Below are 23267 nucleotides of genomic sequence, written 5' to 3'. Positions count from 1 at the left end.
CATGATCGAAATTGTTGATCGAACTGAATCGAATCAACTATTTTCAAACCGAATCGAATAAATCGTATTCTTTTTAATGCTTTAATCAATGTAGATGATAAATTATTATCCTTTTCAATGTTTAGAAAAAAATTGTGGATTATGGCCCTACCAAGGGTTTTTTATTTTAATGTTGGTGAAAGATGTAAAAAGTTGGCCCAATTAAACTGAATATAAACCGGGTCAAAATCGAACAAGGAACTACATAAAAACCAAACCAAAATTGATCCAAGTCTGTTCGGTTCTGATTTGGAAAATATGCTCCTATTCGGTTTCAATATTCATATGTTGCATCTTGAACCAAACCAAAAAAATAAAACCGAACCGATTGACACCCTCACTGGTAAGGATCTTAAACAGTGCAGTTTCGGTTAAATGGTTCCATTCGGTCATATCAGAGTGTCAAATGTAGAAACCGAAATCAGGTCTTTAACTAAAGGGTCCTATTTCTGAAACTAAAACTGTTTTGTAAATGGTTTCGGTTTCCCGGTTTTAAACGGTTTCGGTTTCCCATTTTGTTACTGGTTTGAGGTAAACAGTCCTTGAAACGGTTTTTAAACCCCATTTGACTGGTCACAGAGCTTCAAATCTCTTACTTGAATGCAGGAGCTAAGTCTATTCTCCACATGATATGTGACCTGTTAAGAAGTCTCAACCTTCGCTTATATGAAAATTTTCAGTAAAAGTTTTCACCATAAGCAGAAATGTTCTCTTTGTCAATTGCTATTTGCTACTACTTTTAGCACCTCTAGAGATAATAGACAACAAAACCAGGAAACAATATTCCCCAATAGAATTGTAGAATTCCAGTAAATATAACTACATTACCACTTGTTTGATTTATTAATACCTTGTAACATGTCACAGAATCCTTTCTAAACAACTAATCAGAGAGACAGAGAGAGAGAGAGATCCATAAGAAATATACAGTAATTTCTGGACAATGTGTCGTGCCTCAGTTGAACTTATGAAATTCCCAACAGATTTTGGATGTCTTTCTGCAAGAGAAACAGGGGCAAAGAGCAAGAAATTAGATGAAATATATAATTCCTTATGAAGAAAAGGATATAGGAAGACGCAGAATTTTTTGAAACCTCGATCTTAAGAGGAGCTGTGGTGGGGGCATATCTCTCCACAACCTTTCCATTTTTGTCTACAAGAAACTTTGTGAAGTTCCACTTAATGCTATCCCCCAATATCCCACCTTTCTCTGATTTTAGGTGCTTGTAGATTGGGGCTGCATTCTTACCATTCACCTCAACCTAAAATATCCAGAAGACATAAATTAAGAACAATACAATTCAAATTGAGGTTTTGGGTTCATTAGATATTAGAGAACGATCAAACTTTTGTTGTATTTCTCTTGGCAATAATACTTGCAGAAGGGAGGGAGGGTGACAGAAAGAAACTGTCCACCGTTCCTGTTCTAGTCGTAAAAATCTTCAGGAAAGGTGAAGTCCTCCCCCCTAAGAGATCCATTACATCAGTAATCAACTCAAACTATGTGGGAGAAAAGCATCAAGTGGTGGATCCTGATAGTTCCCTCCAAGTCCAACATATACACAGCACAAGAAGGAAGGTCCTGTCCTCTCCTCCTGCGCTTCTTTAACTTTTCTCAATAGCATCTATATTTCATGAAGTAATTGTAGAATTAGAATATCCAGGTCTATTGGAACAGGAAAAAAAAATTCGTTTCCAATCTTAAAAATAATTTGGAAAAATCCTCAACCTCAAGAACTTCAATAAACCAGGTCATAGTGTGATGAATCAGAATCCTCAAACTGAGAGAAGAATCTCGTATTTCTAAACTTTGTGTAATGTTTAAATCAGGACTCTGTTTTAGAAATGAGTTCCTTTCATGCCCCTAGACAAGGTAGCTGTGGAACAGTTGTCTTTATTTAGTTATCAAGTCATTCATCATCACCAATGGTGAAGCTAAAACTCATGACTATCGCTGAACAAAAAACAGAAACTTAAAAAAATTAATGCAGTTCAGGCCCAAGTTTATACGAAAACAACAACTCTGTTGTTGTTTCATTCATCTAATATACCTTATCAAAGATGGGGAATTCAGCTTTGAACATTGTGCAGGCAACTTCCTTGATCTCATCATTACTTCCAGGTTCTTGACCAGCGAACTGGTTGCAGGGAAATGCTAGGATCTCAAAGCCTGCCAGAATGATGATCAACAATGTGACTCCGGACTCACTAATTTTAAAAAGTAAATAAATAAGGCAGATTGGAAGCAGACCTTGGTTCTTGTACTTCTCATACAAAATGTTCAGTTCCTTGTAGTTTGAATGAGTTAGACCACTGCAAATACAGAAACAAGCAAACTAATAAGAAGCAGTTATTTAATATACATAAGACTTTCAATGTTTCAACAAGAAACAAGCCTGAGAAAGAAAGACACTCAAGATTTAAAAAAAAAAAAGGGCAGGGGATCGACACAGTGCCAGTGTGGGATTGAATCTCTGACGCAAAGTCAATGGGAGCACGAGAGGAAGCACCACACGGTTTGTATACAGAGGGGCCCACATGTCATGGAGGTGAGAGAGTGTCAGAAGGTGTACGATACCAGCAGTGTGGCCATCATTTCCCATTATTTTTTTTTTTTATCAAAGTTAAAAAATTCAAGTAGCTAACTTCGAATCATTAGAATTTTTAAGTCAGTGAAAAATCAGCTCTTTATTGACGAAAAAACTTGACCAGAATCATAGGGCTTAGAAAGTATGCTAGAATTATTTCTGTCTTTTTACTATTTCTTCTTTTCTGGCCCAATACTACATAATAATTGAACAAGGCTTTGAACTAGTAAATCAAGTGTTCTGAGTTCAACAAAAACTGAGTAAGCCCTTTCAACAAACATGTCTGGAGTCTCAAATGAATAATAGACCATGGATGGACATTTTTTAGGGTACTAAATTTTCATTGTAAATGCCAGAATACTTATTTATGCGTCATTAAAGCTTGAAAATTATGTTTAGTGAGGATGGATGTAAGGTGCAACGAAGCATCTTCATTGTTTGTCTTAATGCCTCAGGTGAAGACATAGCTCCTCCTATAATTAAATGATAGTCAGAAGTACATAGTCTCAGTGTAAATTCATAACTCTTATTCATCGAGTATCAGAGGATAAAATCTGCAATCATTTGAATCATCTAAGGCAGGAATGTTAGGAATTAACAGCTCAGCAGAATAGCGATTAACAAAATAAAATAAAAAAACGAAAAACATATCACAGACATAGAACACAGATTTACGTGGTTCACCCAAGATGGGTAACGTCCATGGCAGAGCGATATCAAGAGGTTTCCACTATTCTGAAATTTACAAAACCCTCACTCACACCTCCTTACAAGATAACAATGTATATATAGGTTTTGCCGCATTACAATATAGAGAAACGCTAATCCCCAAAAGTACAAAATTATCCCCAATATATAAACGACTCCTAAAAACAAGGAATAAACTCATCAGGCTCACCAATAACAAGGAATACTCATCAGCTCACATAAATTCAGATTATGGAGAGAGAGGCTTCTGAGATAATTTCATCCAAGCATAACAGATACATATAAACAATTGAGAAAATACTGGAATTTAAAAATCTTTCCTGAGAAGAAGAATTAGAAATTATATGATAGCTATATCAAGTATCTGTTGGATTAACAAAATACCACTTTGAGGCAACATTGACTATCATAAGAACCTTTCCACTGTAAGAGCTCAAGCTAACATCATTGCCATCGATATCCTGCATTGCAGTTCAATTACCAATTATGAGGAAACAAAGAAAAGCAGAGAGGGGGGAAAAAAGGCAATAAGAAAAATATGATTCAAAAGAAAACCAGTTAACCCATGTCAGTATAAGGAGTAAATTTTGTATAAACAAACCTAAAAACTGCAAAACAGAAAATAAAAGTAAAAGCTATATTGGAGAAATTGGAGAAATAGGAGGGTAAGGCCTTCAAAATTCTCCGTTTAAAGGAAAACAGATGCTGTAAACAAGAACCCAACCAAATCAGAAAATCCGAAAAAGAAGCTAAAATAGTATAGAAAACCATATACCTTGATAGTGTAATCGTAAATGGATTTGGGCAATTCTTCTGCCATGTTCTGAACAGAATCAGACGGGTTTCGATAGAAGAAGACAGCAACACAGAGGACGACTGGAGACAACCAATTGGTGGATCTATTCATGTATAGAATCCACAATTCTATCAAGGAAACCCCTTAATTCTATTGACCCTATTAGAGAAAGAAATTATTTTTTGAAGATCCTTTACAAGATTACATCTTCTATTTCATTATAATATTATAGATATGGGGCTTGCAATGCATTAAATTCTGACAGATAGCAGTTGAAAATTTAAATTTTTATCACAAGTTTTTTTTTTTTTGTTTTCTTTGTTCAGCTAATAAGAAGTTCCCGAAGAGAATTTGTGCGCTATTTTTTTTTTGGTTTTTTGTGGAATATGTGGACTAATATTTCTCCCACCTTCGCCACCACCTAACCAAACCAAGAATCGTTATTCCCTTCACTGTCCCCTTCAATTCCTCTAATTCCTCATAATGGGGTGGAAATGACCACCCTATACCCTGTCCAAAAACACCGCCTAAAGTGGGGTCCACTCCCCCGATTAGAGAAATTGAAGGAATTGGAGATCATACTTTTTCACCAACCAAAACATGCTGCAGACAGATTTAGGTAGGGAGGCCAAACCCTTAAGAGTGAGGCCTATGGTTTGTTCAGAGAAGATCCTTAATCTTAACTCCTTCGTAGAATCTAATTTAAAAATGAAAATCTCAGATTCTAACATCAAGCACTCCATCTTGCCTGAATACCACTAGAGTTTATGCACAATACTATTCTTAAGTTAAGGGTGTCAATGTGTATCGAGTATAAAATACCAAAACCGTTTTCATATTGAATTATCTGTATCGAACTATACTGAATAAATTTGGTATGGTATCGATATGAGATACTTATACTGAGTTGGTATGAGATACGGTATCAGTATGAACATGATATTAAAAATACACCATATTGTACTGATATCAAGCTATATGTAACCTCTCACATATGATAATGAATAGGATTTTCCACTCAATCCTAATATGGTATCTAGAGCCATATGTTTCACCGCCTCTCCTCTTTCTCCCTGAATTTTTTTTTTGCTCCACCGGGCGCTCTCTAATGGTCGATCCCTCCACTGCTAATTCCTCTGTCACAATCGGTGGAATTCCCTCTTCCTTCTCCCCCTTGTTATTGGTGAAACCTGATTTCGATCCAGAAAGTGATTCAAAGGATCTTCGAAGGGCCGTTTCGGCCTCGAAACAAGCTTGTCGAGACCTTTGAAACGATATGTATTTTGACATATGTTTAGTTTTGGTCCGACCTTGACTAGTTGGTCATTTTTTGGTTCTAGGGGTATTTTTGTACTTTCTAGGTTAGGGCTTCTCTATATATTGTTATTTTCTCTGGGAGGGCTGAAGAAGAGGGTTTGTAACACTTTCAGAGATAGTGAAGTTCGTTATGTTGCTCGGTCATGGATGTAGCTTCCCCATCTTGAGGGTGAACCACGTAAATCCTTTGTGTTATGCGTTGGGTGTTCTTTTTTCTTCTCTGTTTTTCACATTTCTTTTGCAAACCGACACTTCTGAGCATTGTTTTCTTAACACCCCCCCCCCTCTCTATTCCATTTTCACCACTTCATTTCTATCAAACTCACCCAAACCAACTATTTTTTATGGAAAACTCAAGTTTCACCATTCCTTGAAGGTCAAAACCTCGCTACATTGATGGAACCACCCCTTGTCCCCTTGAAGATGGTGCTACCCACCTTTGGAAACAACAAGCAACAAGACTCCATGATCAAGAGTCTCCTCATAACTTCCATTTCCACAAATCTTTTATGGATAAGAGGATCCGTGCAATCACTTGAGTGTAATTTAGGATGATGCACACTTAATCAACATTAAGATTCAAAATATAAACCAATCAGTAAAGGAAGTATAGTACTATTTCAAAGAATACTCCCTGTACAAAATGATATGAATGTATGTGTGCACAAATTGAAGGCTATCTCAACACTTCTTTGATGAGATTATTCCAAAGCTACGATGCAAGCCTTCAATGATTGAGTTGATTTGAAATTAAAATCTTATAATGGTGGCGCTCAACTCAAATGAATAAATAAAGAACAAAAAGACTCCAACTAATTAAAGTTCTCAAATGTTTGAGCATTCTGGGCTCAATCCGACCGGTCTGACTAACCGGTTGCTCTGAATCTGTCCAGTTTATGTCTAATTTTTCAGACTTGAGATGAGCTTTTCGCGAACAACCTGTTGAGAGGTCCGACACTACTCAAATGGATTACAAATGCCGAGTTCTCTCCTCAAGGTACAAAACCTTTCTTCACTTAGTGGATTTGAGAAAATGTCCGCTATTTGTTTTTCAGTTTCGATAAATTCCTTCCAGAATAATTTCACCTCTTTGAATGGTATCTCTTAGGAAATATTGAATATGGAGCATAATATTGAGGATGACAAAATAGGAAGGTGCACAATATTGTGTGATCGTATGCGATCACACCACACCGAGAAAGAGAAATAACTTCCTATCAAATTAGGGCGTATGTTATGAATTTCTAAAATGATACCTAAAGAATCAGCCACATACCGAATTCACTTCCCAATAGCAATTGGTGATCTTCCATATGATTGATGCAAGAAAACTGCTGATAAAACACCTACTGCTACTGAAACATCCAAGGAATGGACTGATTCATTACACATATATATATACCACCGCACTGGAGTCGCATTCAATCCACAAGTAATGCCGAATCACGGCCAATAAATAGGGTTGAGAGGATAACGATCATTCACCATGTCCTCTTCATTGTTGAAACGAGAAATGTAGGCAATTGCCTCAGCATCAATTCTTTGAATCCATATCTTAGTTGTTGTTGATTCGGGTTCGACATACCCGGATTCAACCAAATCCCATACTTGTTGAGATCGAAATAGGGTTTTCATCTTGATGCTCTAGAAATCATAGTTTTCTTCAGCAAATATTAGAATAGCTAGAAGGTTGTATGCTCAAACAAACTTGTGGTATTTGTTGTGGCAGTGATGATTTCTCCAGTATAGTATTTGTTTCCCTTTGTTTTTCTTCACTCTAGCTATTTCCTTCCAACTAAGCTCTAATACCAGAAGGGAAGAGGGGAAGTGAACTAAAATGTTACTTCTTTATCTTTAATATGTGTGTTTAACACACATCTGGTTCATACACTTGGACCCATCTTAAACATCAAAGAAAACACACTAAAGACATTAAAAAAAAAAAAAAAAAAATAGAACACAACTTTAAAAAAAAGTTCAAGAAGTGAAAGGTTGCCTAAAAAACAGGTTCAAGGTTGCCTTCAAACCTTAGCCTTTCAACACAAGACAAGACACCCAAGTAAGTGCCTTTTAACATCTACCACCCTTCAGCCACTAAGCTTGTTTCCCTGCCAATGAACCAAGAAAGATTACATATGAGACTGATCAGTATCATCTCTTAGAATCACACCAATAGAAGGGTCACCTATAATGCATACCAAATTGTTCATTGTCTTTTTTGAGTTTTACTATAAGTGAAAGATAATGATATACATGAGAGAGAGAGAGAGAGAGAGAGAGAGAGAGAGAGAGAGAGAGAAAGTTTTGTTTCAACTGGTTCAGTCACTAAGAATGTCTTTTTACCATTGTCCAGGATTCAGTTACATCCATTACTAGTAAAAACACTTTTTTAGGAACTTTCCTGTGAGGTTTGTATTCTGTAGGGATACATTGTCAATGTTCCACTTTCAAAGAAACTAGGCCAAGTTTCAGGTTTTACTGTCTCTAAACTCCCAGACACCCTCTATACTTTCTTGCAGTGTAATAATTCACATGATACCCATCTTTTGTTTTCCCCCAAAACCCTTTCTAAGTACTTATTACTTAAGCCATTCTATTGTGATGGCACAAGAAACTAACTTTTCCTTACATTCTCCATAAATGCACTTTCAAAGTAAACAATTGTAATACTTGAACTCAGTCCACTTATGAACCATACAGAATTTAGAAATAGTTTTTGGAGAAAACAAAAGATGGGTATCATGTGAATTATTACTGCAAGAAAGAATATATATAGAGGGTGTCTGGTAGTAGACATGGAATTTAAGAATTATATATAATGTCCAACATGGTTAGACCTTCTAGTATAGAAGCATGCATCATGGACAATGATCTGTTAAGGTTTTTGTTTTGCTCTAGTAGCTTTGAGTCACCTTTTCATAAACCACATGAGATTTGAAAAGGAGGTATTGGTAGGGTAGGGATTTAATAAAAAAGACAGAAGAACTAAGACAATGGTTTTTCTTAATCCATTTTATCATTTGAAACAATTCATGAGCAAAATTAAGTATGATTTATCTTCACTCTCAAAGGACATTAATTCATTTGGGTTGGGTTATAAATATCTCATCAAGCCTTGTATGACATCAAGATGAATCAAATAGCTGCTAGAAATAGAAGTAATATCAAGTCCTACCAAGCAATAGAAGCTGGGATTTAAAGTATGAGATTAACCAATATAAGTATATATATGCAAGCATATCAAACTCACCACATTTATTTTTTGGCTTCCAGTCTTGGTTTCTTTTTCTTGGGCACATATTTTGGGACAAAACCTGTCTCTACATACCTTTCAACTTCTACTAAAGATCGGTAAAAAGTTCTCTCCAAATAATTCCAGTAGTACTGCATAATTTTTCAGTCAAAAGATTAACACAAGAAGGAGAGAAACAATAGTAAATTAAAAGAGAATAATAAAAATATATGCATGCATGGTTCATCTAAATTAAAAAACCCTGAAAAAAAATCTTATCCAACAAAAAATTGTTCTATCAACCATCAGACTATCCAAAGCTTGAAAAGACTAGCCAATTATACCCCCTAATAACAACTCAAAATTAAGTTATAAAGAAGGTATAAGAGCTAGACTTCTACTGGTATTTCTAACAATTTTGATGGCTAGCTAGTGACAAGGATACCTTTGTCTTTTTATACTCCAACAATGGAATGATTTAAGAAAATTGAATAAATTTAAATATTATATCAGTTTACTAGATCCAAAAGTTAAATTTCTGATTTTTTTTTATATAAAAAAAATAATAAAAAAAATTTTGTGAATAATATAATTTATTAAAAGAACCAAAAAAAAAAAACACACACACACACACACAAAGCCAATAGGTAAGAGACAAGCAAAATTACAAAGAAACTAAGAGCTAGGCACCACAAAAGTCATAGACAAAGGCAAAGGAAAAGAAAATACAAGAACCATATGGTTAACCACAAAGTAAGTTTCTAGCTCATTCCTTGGAGTGAAGGTAGTGTGTGGAAAATCTTCGTCGTAACTCCATCCAATGCAGATATAATGGCTATTCAAATCATCATTTTTTCATGACGCTTCGAAGTTTCCTTAAAGTCTTGTAGGAGGCAACCTGAAGGAGGCTGCCAATCGAGAATGAGAAGGAAAGGAGATTCCAAGATTGGACCACGATGAAATCTCTTAGCTTAGACTCTAAGATATTCCTCCAAATATTTTTAAAAAGAATCTATTGATTTTGATATTTTTAGAATTTGAGGAATTGAAACTAAGTTGTGACATTTTGATTACCTAAACGAGTTCTATACTACTTTACTCCATGGAGGGACTTCATTACAAGGGAAGGGGAAAATTAACATTTAAAATTTTTAATAAACGCTTATTCATATTCTAATCCCAATATTCAACATTAAAACTATAGGGCTAATAAAAGTAACAAATATACCTAAAAGAGTAGTAGTTCATTTACATTATAGAAGAAGAAACCAAATATATTTACCACATTAATTTCTTCTTCCTTCATACTCTCGATATTTGCGGCGCCTATATTGTAAATTATTAGAGAATTAAATCTATCATAACAGACCATTAATGTTTTAACAATTTCACAATGTTCATTCACATATTGAACAATGAAAAATTAGCTCTAATTTATTAGAACTAGAGGATCATATGCTAGATATATTCTAAATAAAACCAGGTTCTTGTTCGATATCGGATGACAATTATTTTATTCTTAATACAAAAGGAAATTATTGATAGAAGGGGACTATTAACGCTAAGCTTTGTTATGAATGTTCATTAATAATCCAATATCATTAACTAACTACAAAAACTGTATGTACCAAATCTAGGGATACTTAACATCTGATTACCAATCAAGAATCGATAAAATTAAAACAGTCTAATGTGGATGATAGTGTGCGTTTTTGATATCAATGGTAGGGGAGTTTTTGGATCTAATGGTGTCTTTTTAGATCGGGAAAGTCTTTACATAACTTTTAAGAATCAAAGCGGGAGTTGGGTGATTCTCCCCCGGTTCCTCCCTATATTCTTAATGGGAAGAAGGTCAACTTTATACACAGAACTGATCGAAAAACAAAAAATAAACTAGACTCAAGCCCCCACCTTGGACATGTAGTATTAAAATTTAAACAAAGTTCTACATTCAAGAAAAATAATTTGAACTTTAATTCATCACTTGGAAGAAATTAAAGTGATTGGATATGCATGCGTGCCTACTTGTGATGCTTATGTTCAAGGTCTTGAATATAGTCAGTCTGAGGTTGGGAAAACAATGAGGAGATGGATCACTATATATATGTATGTATGTATGTAAGTAAGTAGCATATGAAAACAATAGCACTGCGGGCAAGAGTTTAAACCTTATCTGCATGTGTACCACTTGGACGGGGCCTTGATTCTATCCACCAAAAGGATGGCCTCTCCTCCATATAAGCCTTGATTTCTTCGCTTCTCCTACGATCAAGTCGTCGTCGTTGCGGTGGTGGTGGTGGTGGTGGTGGTGGTGGTGGTGGTGGTGGTGGTGGAGGAAGATTAACAGAAGCAATCCCATCTGGATTAACATAGAAACATGGGTAGAAGGGAACGATGATTTGATTATTATGTTGTTGTTGATTGTTTCCCTTCTTGTTGAAAGGTACAATCTGAAGATTATTATTATTAGTAGTAGTAGAAGAAGAAGAAGATGGTGAAGGCGGAGAATAAGATTTGGGGGGTTCCAGTTCCAAGGTTGTTGTAAACTCTGCAACTTCACAATCGTTTTCGTAATTATGGAAGTTGAAATAGTCGGGCTCTGTCTCAGAGTCACTCATTGTTTCATGATTGTGTTGGAGTTCACGTTTCGTTCTCAACATCATTTCCGACTCTCTCTCTCTCTCGCCTATAAACCCTGCTCATGCACTCATACAAACTTTAATTTGTTAGATAATAAGACAGAAAGAAAGAAAGAAAGAGAGAAAGAGAGAGAGAGAGGGAACGTACCTTTTCAGAGAGATGGAGATGGAGATGGTACCTCTTCAGAAACAGCAAGACTTAATGTGACACAAGCACAAGACAGATATCAGATATATCGGAGCGAGAGAGAGAGTATCAGATGAGGTGAGGTTATACATCAAAATCATATTATGACCGATGGGAGGATGAAATTCAATCCCCTAACATAAGGAAATGATACAAGTTACTTCTACGTGTCAAGCTTTTAAGCCCGCACTTCAATGCACCGCCAGATTAAGGCACTGTAGAGCTTTTGTTTTTTTTCCGTTAACATGGGAGCAAGAGGGTTTCAAAAGAGTGTGATGCGCTCTCATCAACCTTTTCATTCACGGTTTAAGGTATTGGAAATTGGATCAGGATTGGTTTCGATCGATATCGATCTGGATTGCTTGTTTGCAAAAGAAGGGGTAAGACCGTAAGATTGCTCCATTGTGACCAAGTGGTCACGGTATTGTTGCTCCGTAGTGATCAAGTGATCTCAGGTTCGAAAGCAAGGGTAAGGCTGAGTACATTATGACCCTTATCAAACAATCCCACAATGGCGGGAGCCTATATACTGGGTACGCCTTTTTTTTTTAATCGATCTAAATCGCCTTAAATTATTGTGTTTGCTTTTTAATTAAAAAAATTGGTTTTTATTACATTTTTACCCTCGGGTCGTGTCAGTGGATCGATATCGCATCATTCAATATTCAGGATCGGCCTCCACCGATGCCAATCTGATCCCTAGATTACTAACCATGTTTCCATTTCTTGCTATTTTCGACACTTTTTTTTCTTTTTTTTTTTGGAGATAGGAGGGGTAATCCGACTTTAGGCTGACTAAATCCTCCCTGGGCTCGTACATGACCCCTGCGCCATGCACAAATCGGGAGTTCTAGGCCTTAGTGACCCTCAGGCGGGTGGCCGCAAGAAATTATGCTGCGGCGAAGATTTGATCATAAAACCTCGCTTCCTAAGGGGGAGTCTCATGTACCCTTCAAACCAGCTGCGCTAACCCCGGCCTTGAGGTTTCTTTTCCACATTTTTACTTTCAACATGGAAAGGATGAAAATCTCATCCTCCCATCAAGGACGCTGGCACACCACCTCAAATGTATGGTAGTTCTACGGTGGCACCAATTGCAGTTCATTTTTATCCTATTATTGGACCAGGAATTTGCTGTCAATGATTCTATGATTTAATGAAAGAATCTGATACTTTCTCATGTTTAGAGACTTCATAGGGATTTTCTCACCTTAATTTCTTTCCTTATGTAGGCCAACAAAGGTTGTTATCTTTTTAAGTACTAATTTCAACCGTCGGATTATATACTTTGGGCGGTTAATGGTAATCCAAGATGTACATGTACTTGTATGGTAAGATATGATTAAAGGCTTATGGGTTGTATTAACCAATATAAATATTATTTTTTTTGGAAAATAGTAAATGCTGGGAGCTTGATACAGACCACCGTCTCTTACCGATAAATGGTTGAAACTGAAAACATTCATTGTCGGCTAGGAGTTTCAGTCGTTGTTGAGACGTTACTGCTAACCACATGTAAGGGTTGAGGAGCCTTTAGAGGTGTAACCAATTGATGATGATTATTAGGAAATTGCCACGTGGATTTTCAGAAACTGAAGAGTCATGGATGGGTGAAACTGAAGACATTCATTGGAGAGGGAAGTATCCATTGAGGAGAAGAATATGTTGTCCGTTTTGAGGAATTTAAGGAATAACCGCTTGATGATATATAAGCACCATAAATGGTTCAAACTGAAAACATTCACTACCAAGAGGAGTTACAGTCATTGTGGAGATGTTATTGCTAACCACATGTAGGAGTTGAGGAGCGTTTAGAGGTGTAACCGATTGATGATGATCGTTATCATTTAGAGCCAAAACCGATTTTAAGGAAAGATTGCCACATGGACTAAAAAGAAACTGAAGAGCCACCCTGTTGACGACCATCCTTTCCAGCAGTGGTGGTTGTGGTTGATGGAGGCGTAACAGCCGCAGTTGAGGTTGCGGTTCGAGAGTTCTTATACAAAAGAGTAGTTGCATTCTCCAAACTGCAAGAACTCAATAACAAAACCAAGCATAAATGAGTCATAGTTAAAGGTGTTGGTTGATGATGGTGAGATTTGGTCTTCATAGCCAAGCCAACCACATTTGCATTTGAGATAATGCATTCGCGTACCCACTTGAAAACCTTGCACCAACATTGCCATGTTGGGGAGTCCAACTTTGAGTGCTTAGCGGAGTGCAATTTTGAGAGATAGCAACTCACTAGAAACGTCATGAAATTGTATCTATATATCAATGAATTTGAAATCTCAAACTGTAGCTACTTCCATCTTAGAAACCTCCACCTCGCCTTGAACATTCCATGTCAAAACTACTACTACAGCGTTGTCCGCAAATTCGTTCCCTACCACGTTCTCGTCTTCATTTCCGTTTTCGTCTTCATCTCCACCATCGTCTCCGTCTTTGTTTTTATCGTATTCACTTTCTTCTTCATATGAATGATTATCCATGGTCATGGTGATTCACTCACGAGGAGGAAAGAAACAAGCACTCACAAGGAGGAGAGAAACAACACTCACGAGATTATTTGGGGGTAAAGCAAAGACTTGTTAGGGGAATTACTAATATTTTTAGGGGAAATGTAGGCAACTAAATCATAGTTAAAATTTTCCAACTGAAGCAACTTATTTTGCCATGTAAAAAAAAAACTTATTCTGTCATCTTTTATCTTTCAAAGACTGAGAATGCATGACCAGATGTGGCGCTTAATGAAGCTAAAACTTCTCTAGAAGAAATTCTAGAAATTATCAAGGCTGCCAATTTGAATGATGACCTTTTTGACAAGGAAGCATCTGCTAAGACTTTGTATTTGAAAGCGCTAAATCGTCATGAGAAGTTTTGGGCAGAAAAATTGAGAGTAAAATGATTAAAGAGTGGTGATAGGAACTCAAAGTTTTTTCACCAGTCGACAAAGATTCGGTGAGCCAGAGGTATGATCAGGTATCTAGTGAAGGACGATGGGTCCTCTTTGAATTTTTATCCTCTTAATTTGTCTGCCCGTACTTGACGTCAAGTACATCTAATACGTCTTCTTTGAGCTCAACCAAAAATGGTGGCACATGTGGTGGAATTTTTTGAGAACGTTCACAAGACTGTTCTCTTGGTTGATCATTATGAGTCGCTTGATTTCATCCCGTTCATTATAGATGAGGTGAATATTTTGGGATTGGAGGTGATTCCTTCAAACGATGAAATTAAGGTGGTAGTTTGGGATTTGGACCCAGATAACTCTCCCGGTCCATATGGCTTTATGGGGTCTTTTTTAGACGGTGTTGGGGAGTTGTGGATTTCGATGTGTGTAAAGTAGTGAAGAATTAGTTGAGGTGGCATTCTGAAGGGAGGTAATAATAACTTCATTTCTTTAATCCTAAAGGTTGGGGGGTTTGTTCCTTGAATAGGTTTCGGCCGATATGCATGGGGAATTTCTTTGTAAATTCTTTTGAAGATTATGGCTCTAAGATTGTCACCCTATTTTTGCCCATATGATTTCTAAGGAGTAGGAAACGTTTCGGAAAGGCAAAATAATTTCTTCGAATATTAGTTTGGCTTCAGAGATGGCGAATTTAATGCATAAATCTATTAGAGGGAGTGGGATTGGTATGAAACTTTATATTTAGAAGATTTATCACACGTTGTCCTGGGATTTTCTATTTCATGGTCTTCAGGAGCTTTGAGTTCAATGATACATTGGTGGAGTGGATGCATCATATATATGTTCATTTCTACTAAGATAAATCCATTCTATTTAATTATGGTCCAGTGGAACTTTTTTCCTGTGCTTCGAGGATTGCGGTAGGGAGATCCTCTATCCCCATTATTGTTTATCTTAGTTGAGGAGATCCTTTGTAGGGGTTTGAACCATCTGCTATCTCAGGGAAAGATAAAGGCTCTACCAGGTCCAAAGATTTGCAGGCTCCAAATCATCTTCTTTTCATTGACGATGTTTTTATTTTAATGAATGATTCGGCCAGGTATGTGAATTATTTGAAGGAAATTCTTTTTAAATATCAAGATTATTCTAGGCAACATATTAATCTTGAAAATAGTATGTTATTTATGTCTAGAAGAGCCTGGATTGCCATAAACTTGGGGATTCCATGTTGTGATTTGCCAACTAGATACATGGGTGTTCAAATCTTTAAAGGAAGAGTCAAAAAGGATTTTTTTTGTATTCTCTTATGAATAAAATAAAAGGAAAACTATTAGGATGGAAAGGAAAATTGTTATCTATGTCTAGCCATGCCGAACTCATTAACAGGGGTTTGGTTGGCTGGTTTCGTTCTTATCCCTATAATTTATGGCTTGAACTAATAACTTAAGAAGACATGAAGGGAAAGGGAAAATTGCAAAAAAAATATCTTCCCCATGGTGGTACAAGACTTGGCCGGGTATTTATGTTCTGCCACATCTAGCACCTATAATTTGGAAGTTTTTTTTGTGTAAACCTGAAAAAGGGTTGGTTGAAATAAACTTGTAATGGAAGTATTTTGGGAAATCCAGGCAGGACGGGTGTGGGGGGGAATTTTCAAAGATCATGAAGGTTCGGTCCTTTATTCTTATTATATCTTCCTCGGTCAGTGTAATAAATATGAAGCAGAGTATACTGCTCTCATGTGAAGGCTTCTCAAAGCCAAGGAATTAAATCTTGATAAGCTATGGATTGAATGTGATTCGGCTTCGGTTATGATCTGGTTCAAATAAATTCAATCTCTTGTTTTGTCAATCAAACTTAGAGTTCTCTTCAACAATTTATTTCCCCTATTCAGTGGAAAATTTTGCATTGCATTGCAGATTATCTAGCGAAGAAAACTGTAAAAAACAGGTTATTCAATGAATAATCTGAGTTTTTCTTCTCATATGCCAGAGGAACTTCAAAAAGATTCTTTGAGTAGACCTAGGTTTCAGTTCTCTAGGTAGCTTTTAGTTTTGAGATTTGTTGATAGTCATGCCGAAGGTGGATCCTAGATTCTTTGTTTTATAATTGTCATAAATCTCTGATGTAAGTGAACCTTTACTAAAATTAGCGGATGTCACCTGACTCAAAGACCACATTTAAGTACGACATACATTGATACACTACTTCGGGTGTTGGCTTAATTAGGCAGACGTCTACTAGGTCGGACCTTTATCCCCTCAACTCCTCAAGTAAAGTACACCCACAAGTGTACCAAAAAGGTACATCTAACGATGCACATGCAATTGGAAGAGTGTTTTAAACAAAATCACTTTAAGGTGCACCGTCATATGTACCTTTTTGGTGCACTTGAGGTGATAAAAATTCCTAGTAGGTCTAGTGGACATACTCTTCCATCACTGGACAACCACTGACAAAGGACATCTATGTATCTTTGATTTTCAAAAGTCCTTCAGTAAGGTTTGTTAATTGCAAAATTGTTATCGGACAGATTTAACTCAGATTTCTAAAAATTTTAAAATAAGGTATATATTCCTATTAAGGTCATTAAATGCTTTTAAATGGGCTTTACCATTTAGGTGTCTCTCTCTCTGATAAACCTTTTCTTCCCTTACTATGTGGGCCTTCCAATATGTTGCTCAATATCAAATGGGCCTATGGGTCTATAACCAGAGAAAGCCCAGCCCATAGAGATTCAATTATTAACATTGCATTATAGAATTTGTAACCAAGAGAGACCCAAACTAAAGTTAAATCCTCTATAAAGCAAAATAAAAAGAGGAAAACAAGCTTCATAACAGAGATAAATAATCAAAAGAACTAAAGATAGACAAAAATATAACAAGAAATCTTTATTTATAAAAGGACGTACCCAGTGCACAAAGTTTTTGTCACTGCAAGGCCTGAGGAGGGTCATAATGTATGCAACCCTTTTTTTTTTTTTTTTTTTAATAAAATTTTTTATTGAAGGTTAAAAAGGAGGCAAACAAGCCTGAAGACAGACTAAAAGCAAAGAAAGCTAAGGCTTAGAAAGGGGACTCAATCCTAAAACAAATTGGCGAGGACAACATGCCACTCGTTCACCCAAGAGAAATAATAAATAAAAAAAAAGCTACGAGAGATCTGTGAGACACATCGGAGGGTCATAATGTATGCAACCTTACTCCTGCTTTCGTAGAGAGGCTGTTACTACACTCGAACCCGTGACTACTTGATCTTGATGGAGCAACCTTTACCCTTGTACCAAAGCCCACCCTCAAGATATCTTTATCTATATTAAAAGATATTCTATTACTTCTCACATATTACAATCTCCATATATATATACACACACACACACACAATCCAGGCCAACTTGACCCTTCCAACCCTTGTTGTATTTGTACTTCTTAGTCCATAGAAACCATCTTATAAAAAATATCCCTTAGACTTGGACACAAAAGAGAGAAAGAAAAAAAAAAAAGTTATGCAGGGGAGTTATTGAAGAGGGCTTGGAACTTCTCCATTTCCTTGAAAGGAAGAGCCACTAAAATGTTAACTCCATTATCAAAGCTAGCTCCTTCAATATCTGGGAAGAACACTATAATGTTCTTCCTATGGCGTACCACAGGACAACTGTACTTAGGTCTTCCCCAAGGGTAATCCACATTAGAAAACCCTAATTTCCACCATGAAGATATGAGAAGATCACCATGTGGGAACCTCTTGCTCATTTCACCACAATCAATTGCAGACCTAATATACTCATCAGTCATTCTTGTAGCTCCTTCTGATACCATCTCTACTAAGTAGGAGAATGAAGCATTTTCGATTTCGCCGATTTTCGTGCAAGCATATGCAGCTAAAACACTATTTCCAGTGTAAGATGAAGGGAGTGGTGGACAAAGTCTTGCCCTAATATCAACTGCATAAAGGAGAGTTGAAGTTTTCTCTTGGTTTCCTTTTATGTCTCCTGAAAGGGCCTTGCAACGCCATACATGGGCTGTGACAACATTGAAGCTACTCATGATACGGGTGTTGCTGCCATTTTTGTTTAACCCAAGCTTTGCTTTCTCCTTTAAGTCTGAAATGTTTTTGGAACTAAGCCTGAAAATATTGAACTCAAGGTCTTCTGGTTTAGCTTCAAATAGTGTTGTTGCAGGAGGGATTTCAAAGTTTACTAGCTCAGGATGAGGGAACATGACACATGGAGGAGATCTAGCTGCTAGGAGTTGACGATTATTGCAAGGTGTGACAGCTAAGGGTTTGTCACCAGCAAGGGAAGCAAGATTGTCTAAGAAGTGTTTGAAGCTGATTCCATCGAATGTTACATGATTGGTAGATATACCCAAGGTGAAACTGCCACACTTGAATAATGTTACCTACCAAAACAAAACCCATATCCCCATTAGTTGCATACACATTCACTATTTAATGCAAAAAAAAAAAAAAAATTTGAGAACCATGTAGAAAAGTAGAATGGAAATGATAAATAAATAATCACAAATGCACACAAAGATTTACGAGGTTTAGTAAGATTGTCAATGTTTATGGTGAGATATGAGATTTGTTTCACTATCAATGGAGAATAGGGTTCCAGATACTAGTCTCACACGTCTCTCAGATTGATTACAGAGAAAGAATCCTCGCTATAGTAAAACCTTATACTGGTAATTTACATAAGGAAAAAAGTTCCCTGTGGGGGAGTGTACTCAGTGGAGGCGAAATGCCCACTCCACCCCCCATAAAAGGCAGAAATCCCACCACCTCTCCCCCCCCTCTCATGATGCTTACCATCACACTCTAATTGGCCCCCCGCACCTGCACACGTAGGGGCCACACTCTCCCACAGAGAACAGTCCCCCTTTACATAAATACTCATATAGCCCTAAAAGATTTTTATTAGGCAGAGGCAGAACCATACATAGATCAGCCAGTTCATCATTGGCCCCCAATAATAAAGATTAACACACAAGGTGAGTCGATTCCTAAGGAACCTCAGGTTCGACCCCTAACTACAATCTCTTAATGGCCCTTCAGAATCACCTCACTATTGCAAATGACAGAATATACCCCCAAACAAAAATGAAGCTTTTGAAACATAATCACAGTTAATTAACTCGATCAGATCAGGTCAAATACAAAAAAAAAAAAAAAAAAAAGAAAGGTTAAGCTGCAAGTAGAATGAGCTAGGCAAAGTCTTTGAAAACCCAACTCTATCCAATTTGGGATTGATGAACCCAAAATCTAAAAGGGTCTCCCCTTGCTTGGGGCACATTCTAGAATTTAAACTGTAGGGGATATCATTTTGCAAATTAAGAATGGATATAATTAACACCTTGGATGGTGTGGTGACAATTGCAAGGTGTAGCTTCTCCTTACCTCACCTACCCATCACGAGCATTAAATTAAATTAATGAAGAGAAACCAAACAGTTTTGACTAAGACGTAGATGTGAGGTGTCATCACCTATCCCTATCTAACACTTAAATGGTAAGAAGTGGAACATGCGTTTGACACCTAACACTTACGTTCAAAGGATCTATTTTCTTCAATTTGGAGCTTCTACTGCCGAGCTGTCCGACAAGACCCTACTGCTGCCCTACTGCCAAGACACAATAAGGCAGTATATGACCGCCTTATCCCCATTTGGACAAGACATTCAGGCAGGGGTAAGATAGTCATTTATCGCCTTGCTGTGTCTTGATAGTAGGGTCCTACCAAGCAACTCGGTAATAGAGGATCAGGGTCCCCATTTTCTCATTGCAAGGTTTTTTAACCAATGGCTATTGATGAAAATCTTTATCCTCTCAAGTTCTCTGCCCGGTACAATTCGTACGGTTCTTCTCATAGTGAGCGAAAATCACCACGGATTGTTATCCTCTCCAATTTCCTATACCTCGGTAGTGCTAGTGTGGATGTTTGACACATGGCAGCTCGGACATCCAACGGTGTGAGCTCAACATAGTCAATAAGCGCAGACCGTTGGATGTTTGAGCTACCACATGTTGGGCATCCACACTAGCACTGCCGCACTACGGGGCTATAGGGAATTGGAGAGGATAATTTTCCAAATGACCACCTTACCTCCTGCCCAAACACACTGCCCGGGTGGGCTCTACCCCCTCTTATTCGAGGCACTAGGAAGCTGTGCCGAGCAGAGAACCTGAGAGAATAATTTTCCTATTGATGATTTACTGATGATGAGTAGTGTACTTATTGATATGGGACTCATTCTATATGGCACTTCAATTCCCTTACTTGGCTACTTGTTTGGAGATGAACCATAAGGTCATTATCATGTGGAACCTGTTATGTCAACCACTATTAAAGTTGAAATAAAACACAGTTATCAAACCACTATAATTTATCATAAAATAAAAGGAAAACGGCTGGGTATGCTAGCGGTATACCGTAATCTAGCATCCTAGCTATTGTGTCTATCTCTCTCCCCCCTCCCCCCTCCCCCCACCCTCCACCCTCCACCCTCCACCCTCCACCCTCCCTTTTGAAAGAACTTCCTTACCCCTAAAAGGGAGAAAGAGAGAGATAGACACATAGGGTGCTAACTTACGGTATACCGCTAGCATATCCATCCCTCTCCCTACAAAAAAAAATTTATTTATGAATTCGATTAGTCCAAATTCTTTTTCAATTTTTTAGTTAAATAGAAAAACCCCACGTAAGGCACAACAGGAAAATTTCTTTCCTATATTTTGTCCTTCAAAAACCTGCTAAACAGAAAATAGAATGACAAAAAAAGGGAAAAGATACTTCTCAAGTTTTTTCTTTTGAAAAGTTTGATATTCTGGATAAAAGAAACAAAGAAAAAAAATATTAATTTTTCGCTTACAGAACAGTACTTCTCTAATCATCTCTCTTGATTTGATTTTCCTTCCTTTACTCCACAATTGCATGTTTTGATAGTTTTTCACATAATTGCTGAGACCCTAAATTAAATAAACAAAAGAAAGATTTATTTTCTCAAAAAATTAAAAATAAAATTCTCTCAATTTTACTCTCAATAAGTGACAGAAAAAGTGGTGGTCTTTTTCATTTCAAAACATGTCTAACACCGAAAAAAAAAAAATTTGCTACTACCCGTAGTCGCAGTTAAAGAAATAGAGTCTCATAAGAATATTTTGGACAAAAATACTAAAATCTTGTGAATCCTATTAGGGTATTTTTGAACCCAAGAAGAAGTTAATTATTCCATTTCTTTGGCTGCGAATCCGTATAACATGAAAATTTCATCCCCCAACCTCTCTCTCTCTTGTGTGTGTGTGTGTGTGTGTGAACAAGCTATTTCTCACTTGTAGAAACTTACTCTGAAGGCTATGTTTGGAAGCCAAGACAAGAAAAGAAAAATTTTGAAAATAAACTCCATGTGTACCTGAACAAAACAAAGTAGCTGGTTATCTGGATCTAAATTGTCTGGATTCCTCATGATCAGTTGCATAAAAGCTGGGTTAGGATAAACCAAGTCCCCAATCTCATCCAGTGACACTTCACTTGTAGCGACGGCGAAGCCGACTCCGGCAGCATTGCAGTCAATCTCTAACCGACCCTTCTGAGGATTCAACATCAACCTTCCGGCCAAAAAATCATATGGCACTAGTACTTTCCTAAGGGCAGTTTTGATTTTCTCGGCAACAATTTCCGGCGGTAAATCAGGGTTGGCCGGAAAAAAGTGGATAGTCTCTACATTGAAATTAAGAACTTGGTCTATATTTGATAGAAACATAGACCTTCTCTCAATTTCTTCTAAGGGAAAGACTATTGAAGAATACTGTAGAGTGACCTTTAGGTCTTGAATGATAGAAGGAGGTTCTTTGTAAAGGGTTCCCATGAATATTGCAGATGAGAAGCTTGAAGGAGAAAGGACATTGGAGATTTATATTTAAAGTTTGAGGCCACTTGGGGGGGAAGTAGTTGAGTAGTTTAATGGATAAACGTGCCTACATTTAATACGGGTATAGATGTGGGGCTCTAAAGGAAAAGATTTGTATCTCCTGAGCATGGTTTGAGGTATCGGATCGGACCGGTCGATTTTGGTCGGATCACCCACAACTCCTCAACTCTCTCATGAGTCATGAAAGGATATGTTTTTTTTTTATTTATCAAAACTAGGGTTTTATCTGGTCTTGAGTAGGGCTGTAAATGGATAGTCGAAAATCTGAATCGGATCTATGTTTGAATCCGTGTAGGGCTATCCGTATTCGAAAAATTACTATCTATATCTATTTGGAAATTATCTGTATCCGTTCGATAACTAATCGGATGCGAATTCAGATAGTTCCCCATTTCTGATAGGATATCCGATCCGTTTAACTTTCCATTTACATATTGTGTGGATAACTACATTTTTGCTCTTAAGAAACCATTTTAATCCCACATCGCGTGGTGAGTAGATTTGAATAAGAATGGAAGATTATAAAAAACCAGCTAGAGTCACCCTTCCAAGCAACCTTTGCAAGATTTGTGACTTTTTAATGTCATAAATGTGTACTGATTCTGATGATAGTAGAACATAACTAAAAAAAATGGAAGTCGTACCATAAGAGAAAAGATGGAATTTTGGTTTATCGGATCAGATAATATCTGAATATCCGATAAACTATCGGATTCAAATTCGGATAGTAGTGTTTAATAATTTGTCGGATATTGGATCGAATTCAGATATGCCATTCAGTAATCGGATTCGAATTCGGATAGTAATAAATCCAAGCCGAATCTGATCCGTTTATACCCCTAGTCTTGAGTGATCAAGGTCTCACTTCTCAATGCAAGGCTTCAAAATATTCTTTGCAAGATAAATTAGATTGG

The 23267-nt window shown here is 37.0% G+C and overlaps 2 protein-coding genes across 5 annotated transcripts; both read right to left on the bottom strand.

Moving 5' to 3' along the window:
* Window positions 1–921: 921 nt before the first annotated feature.
* On the bottom strand, window positions 922–22327 carry LOC122638399 (fatty alcohol:caffeoyl-CoA acyltransferase). Of its 4 annotated transcripts, none has more exons than XM_043831346.1 (3): window positions 21835–22327; window positions 17926–18823; window positions 922–952 (listed from the first exon to the last, which is right to left on the bottom strand). In XM_043831346.1, exons 1-2 carry the CDS (start codon window positions 22288–22290, stop codon window positions 17927–17929), a joined length of 1353 nt encoding a protein of 450 aa, XP_043687281.1. In that variant the 5' UTR covers window positions 22291–22327; the 3' UTR covers window positions 922–952; window position 17926. The 4 variants fall into 4 exon arrangements, with proteins under 4 accessions (XP_043687281.1, XP_043687280.1, XP_043687282.1 ...); XM_043831345.1 differs by lacking the exon at window positions 922–952 and adding an exon at window positions 7715–7746; XM_043831347.1 differs by lacking the exon at window positions 922–952 and adding an exon at window positions 11404–11452.
* On the bottom strand, window positions 957–11169 carry LOC122638401 (probable glutathione peroxidase 2). Its single transcript, XM_043831349.1, has 7 exons — window positions 11155–11169; window positions 4111–4193; window positions 3720–3796; window positions 2291–2352; window positions 2091–2209; window positions 1134–1301; window positions 957–1037 (listed from the first exon to the last, which is right to left on the bottom strand). The coding sequence occupies exons 2-7, from the start codon at window positions 4153–4155 to the stop codon at window positions 1005–1007; spliced, it is 504 nt and encodes a 167-aa protein (XP_043687284.1). The 5' UTR covers window positions 4156–4193; window positions 11155–11169; the 3' UTR covers window positions 957–1004.
* Window positions 22328–23267: the final 940 nt, after the last annotated feature.

The sequence above is a fragment of the Telopea speciosissima genome, chromosome 8 (genome assembly GCF_018873765.1).
Source record: "Telopea speciosissima isolate NSW1024214 ecotype Mountain lineage chromosome 8, Tspe_v1, whole genome shotgun sequence".
NCBI lineage: Eukaryota > Viridiplantae > Streptophyta > Magnoliopsida > Proteales > Proteaceae > Telopea > Telopea speciosissima.
The sequence above is the reverse complement of the archived record's forward strand: the minus strand, read 5'-3'. Positions and strand labels throughout refer to the sequence as shown.